This window comes from Austrofundulus limnaeus, unplaced genomic scaffold (assembly GCF_001266775.1).
Source record: "Austrofundulus limnaeus strain Quisiro unplaced genomic scaffold, Austrofundulus_limnaeus-1.0 Scaffold407, whole genome shotgun sequence".
In the NCBI taxonomy this organism is placed as follows: Eukaryota; Metazoa; Chordata; class Actinopteri; order Cyprinodontiformes; family Rivulidae; genus Austrofundulus; species Austrofundulus limnaeus.
The window spans coordinates 171,751-173,054 of record NW_013952809.1 but is presented as its reverse complement, the minus strand read 5'-3'; the positions used below and the strand labels follow the sequence as shown (position 1 = coordinate 173,054).

Here is a 1,304-nt window from a genome sequence, read left to right as displayed (position 1 = left end):
TGTTTTTTCCTGTTCTCATGTTGAGGAATCAAACAACTTTTCTGATCGATGATTTCTGGTGGAAAAAGTAGCACCAAAAATGTTTTTTTTCTTTTTCTTTTGTTGAAGCCGTCGCCGAAAGTTAACGCTTGGGCATACGGTGTCCAGGACAACAAGCAACACAAACTCCAGTGTCCGGGCTGCTGAGAGGAACAAACAGTACGGCTGCAGCTGCAGGAGCTACGTGTTAATATTTACAGGAACAAAAAATGTTCACGCGGGTTTCGCACAGATGATGAGTCGGCAGTTTTCCGTGAATGGGCCGCTCGGCGAAAAACGAGTTGTTAAAACGACCGGATGGCAGCACCTGATCGCAGCTCAGACACACCGAACAGAAATCATTCAACCCTCCTGCTGCCCTGGGGTCAAAACAACTCAGACTTCAGTCAGAAAACGGAGGTGTTTTTTTTGGTTCAAACCCTGTTCATAACTTGTACTGATATATTATGATTTGTTTTATTTTGTGAAGCACTTTGGTCGATGCAGAGCATTGTTTGAAGGTGCTATATAAAAATTTATTATTATTATTATTATTATTATTATTATTATTATTATTATTATTATTATTATTACCTCCTTTTCTCGCTCGTTGAGCTTCTCCGTTCCAGGAAGTCCGGTGAGGTTGAGGGGCGGGGCGCTCCGCCTGCCTGTGGCTGCGCAGCAGAAAAATAAAAACAGTTAAACTTTCAGCATCACAGCGACGGTTCATCCATAACATAACGAACTGATAGTGATGGGAACAGACAGCGAGGACAAACTGGACCAGTAGTGCTGTGCAAAAGTCTTCAGCCAACCTCAGACTTCTTTTATTTTGAATCAAAGATCGATCTAAAGCTCTTCTCTTTATTTTTCTTCTTCTAGTCTTTTCTCAATAAAATAACTCTTGGCTCAAGTTTTAGTAACTATGAAGCTCTGTCTACAGCAGAGGAACAGGACTGAGAAAAGGCAAAAAAAATGCCAATAATTTTTTTTTTTGAAGCAAAATAAAGGTGTGAAGAGTGGCTCAAAACTTACGCACACTGATGCATTTTGTGTGTTTACGGGGAGGACGTTTGAAAATGAAAACGCAGCAGGATGAAGCTGCCTGGTTGTGTTGTGTTTGTGTTGTTGTGACAGAGCCTGATGCCCCGAGGAAGAGGAACTTCATACCTGACACTGTGATTGTTGTGACAGCTGGAGTGACGCCGGCGTCGCTGTAATGAGACAGAAAAGCTTTATTATCTCTGCTGCCGTGTTTACACACACACACACACACACACACACAC

The 1,304-nt window shown here is 42.2% G+C and overlaps 1 protein-coding gene across 1 annotated transcript in view; it reads right to left on the bottom strand.

Moving 5' to 3' along the window:
- Window positions 1-612: 612 nt before the first annotated feature.
- Window positions 613-1,304, bottom strand: part of tada2a (transcriptional adaptor 2A) — a gene marked incomplete at its 3' end in the record, with an annotated part of 15,656 nt that continues 14,964 nt past the window's right edge. The window contains 2 exon segments of the mRNA XM_014024112.1: window positions 613-692; window positions 1,189-1,232. Coding sequence (XP_013879566.1) covers window positions 613-692; window positions 1,189-1,232 — 124 coding nt within the window.